Source organism: Crocuta crocuta, unplaced genomic scaffold (genome assembly GCF_008692635.1).
Source record: "Crocuta crocuta isolate KB4526 unplaced genomic scaffold, BGI_CrCroc_1.0 scaffold35, whole genome shotgun sequence".
In the NCBI taxonomy this organism is placed as follows: domain Eukaryota; kingdom Metazoa; phylum Chordata; class Mammalia; order Carnivora; family Hyaenidae; genus Crocuta; species Crocuta crocuta.
In genome coordinates, this window is record NW_027530625.1 from 1,897,051 (window position 1) to 1,899,324 (window position 2,274).

Genomic DNA, 2,274 nt, shown 5'->3' on the forward strand with positions numbered 1-2,274 from the left:
AGGGCTTACTTGCAGGGGACCTGTGGTCGACGGTCAGGGAGAGGGTCCCAAGACCGACCCTGATGCCCATCCACTAGGTCCGGAGTGCCCTGCAGAGGATGACGGAGAAAAAGGCGACAGAGGCATTCATGGTGGGTGCGGGCAGGTGGGGGATCCTGGGGGCCAGGAGGTCCCACTCACAGCCGAGATTCCAGTGCTGACGCCCCTTCCTTTCAGGCCTGCCCCAGCCCCATAGGCCTAGGGTCCCACCCTAGGTCCCTGGGTCCCTGGGAAGCGTCTCAGGGCAACCCTGTAGCCTTGGCTCCAGCCGGAAGACCTTTGGCTGTTAGAGGTAAGGCCACACCACCCTCCAGTCTGAGTACCACCCAGTGCCTCAGTTTCCACAGTGCTAAGGTAAAGCTGGGAAGGCAATGGCAGATCCTGTCAACCCATCTGAAAGACAAGGAGACTGAGGCCCAGGGAATTCTGCAAGCATGGGGCCTGGAAGGTAGCTTAGAAATGGCTTGTTTTTTCCCCACACCACCAGGGAACAGGGGCCCCTGCTTCCTAGCCCAGAGGCAGGTTTTGCCCAGGGTCATCTTCCTTGGGTCTCCATGCAGAGGGGGTTTGGGGGTTCCCAAAGTCAGGTGGGTGGATGAGGTTTGAGGCCCTGTGACAGGGCATGGGGTAAGGAGTTTCAATACCAGCTCCTAGTTCACCTGCTGTGTGTGCTTGGGCTTGTTACCTCACCTCTCTGGGCCTTAGTTTCTCCATCATTAATCTGTGGAACAAGCCCCTGGGTGGAACCTTAGAGTCTTTGAGTCTTTGCTAACGAGGTCCTGTCCAGGGAAGGAGAGCAGAGAAAGAGCTTCCTGCCTCAGCCTCCTAAAAGTTCACCTACTCCAGTGTTTTTCCGCTGCTAGGGACCCACGGCCCCAGAATCCCCACAACCTTCTCCTCCATTGCAGAACCGGAGAGACCGGTGAGGCTGGTACAGGGGTGGCGGGTTCTGCCAAGAGGCTAGCAATTATGTCCCACAGAGTTGGGGTAACCACGGGACTAGGGTAGGGGTGGGGCGGGGAGGCTTCCTCTGGGGATCCAAGGGACCCCATTCCTCAGCAGGTGCTAGGGCACTGGGAGGTGCTGACTGCACACTGGCTGAGCCTGAATGCCAAGGCCACGGTGGGAGCCGAGGGCCCCCAGGGCAAGGGGGAGCGGAAGGGGTAAGGGCCCATCCCCCCTGACAACCTCCTCTGTCCTCAGGCTGTGGAGCTGACAGCATTCAAGGCATCAGGTACAGCTGTCGTCTCAGGGGGGTCCCCCTTCTCCCCTTGGCACCGGGACACCCCTTCAGCCCCACTGCACCAGGATCCAGTGATCTGAGAAGCAACCACACCTGACTCCTTGTCGATGCCCGAAGTCCTCCATTAGCACACGGTGGGTCTGGCCGGGAAATGCAGTGCTCTTTGGGAGAGGCATGCTTAGGGAACAGGTTTGGGACCCCTTCCCGGAGCTGGTGCTCCAGGAGGGGCAGTGTGCAAAGAACCCGTCTTCCTCTGTGCACCCACTCTGCCCCCCACACCCTCTCCAGCCTCCTGGCCACACCCCACTCAGAGCCTCTGTCTTGATGCCTTGTGGCCTGAAAAGACTTCCAAACCCGGTGAGAAGCAAGTGCTTTCCTCCTAGGCTGTTTCCCCAGCTGGACAGATGATGGGGGTCTGGGGGCAGCGGGGCAAGGCTGGGGTCAAGGAGCCCAGCCCCCCAGGCATGGCTCAAGGAGAGGACTGAGCCTCAAGGAGGACTCAGCCTGGCTCTAGGCGAGCCAAGGGGCCTGTGGTCACTGTCAGCCTCTCTGAGCCTGAGTTCCCCAGAGTCTTAACATAGGAGACTGTAGTGACTGTAGGAGGGGCCAGCAGGCACCGCCAAGCCTCAGACCAACAAGGGATTCCTTCCAGCACGGGCCAGAGGCATGTTCGCGCAGCCCTAACTGGGGCTGGGTTCTGGGCTTTATAAAGCCGGGTGTCTGCTGACTCCTTTAATCCGGGGACATGGGGATACCATCCGCCCATTGTACAGATGAGGAAGCTGAGCAGTGTCAGAGCTGGGGTCAGGCCCCACCCCGCAGACGGGGAAAGTAGTCACAGAGGTGTCAGCGTAGGCACATTTGAAACGCGAGTCTGTAGGACCCGGGGCTCCCAGCGGGCCCCCAACGGCTCGCTGGCGTCCCGGTCCCCTGGAGTCTCAGCTCCCCCTTCTGCAAAGCGCGCAGGAGGCGCCCCCTGCAGTCCAGCCCGC

General features: G+C 60.5%; 1 protein-coding gene across 1 annotated transcript in view; it reads left to right on the forward strand.

Annotated features, from left to right (window-relative positions):
• ADGRD2 (adhesion G protein-coupled receptor D2) overlaps positions 1 to 77 on the forward strand; it is an 18,959-nt gene extending 18,882 nt beyond the window's left edge. Inside the window, exon 20 of the mRNA XM_077768456.1 lies at positions 73 to 77. Within this exon, the coding sequence (XP_077624582.1) occupies positions 73 to 77 (5 nt within the window). The remainder of the gene's footprint in view (positions 1 to 72) is intronic.
• The last annotated feature ends 2,197 nt before the right edge of the window (positions 78 to 2,274 follow it).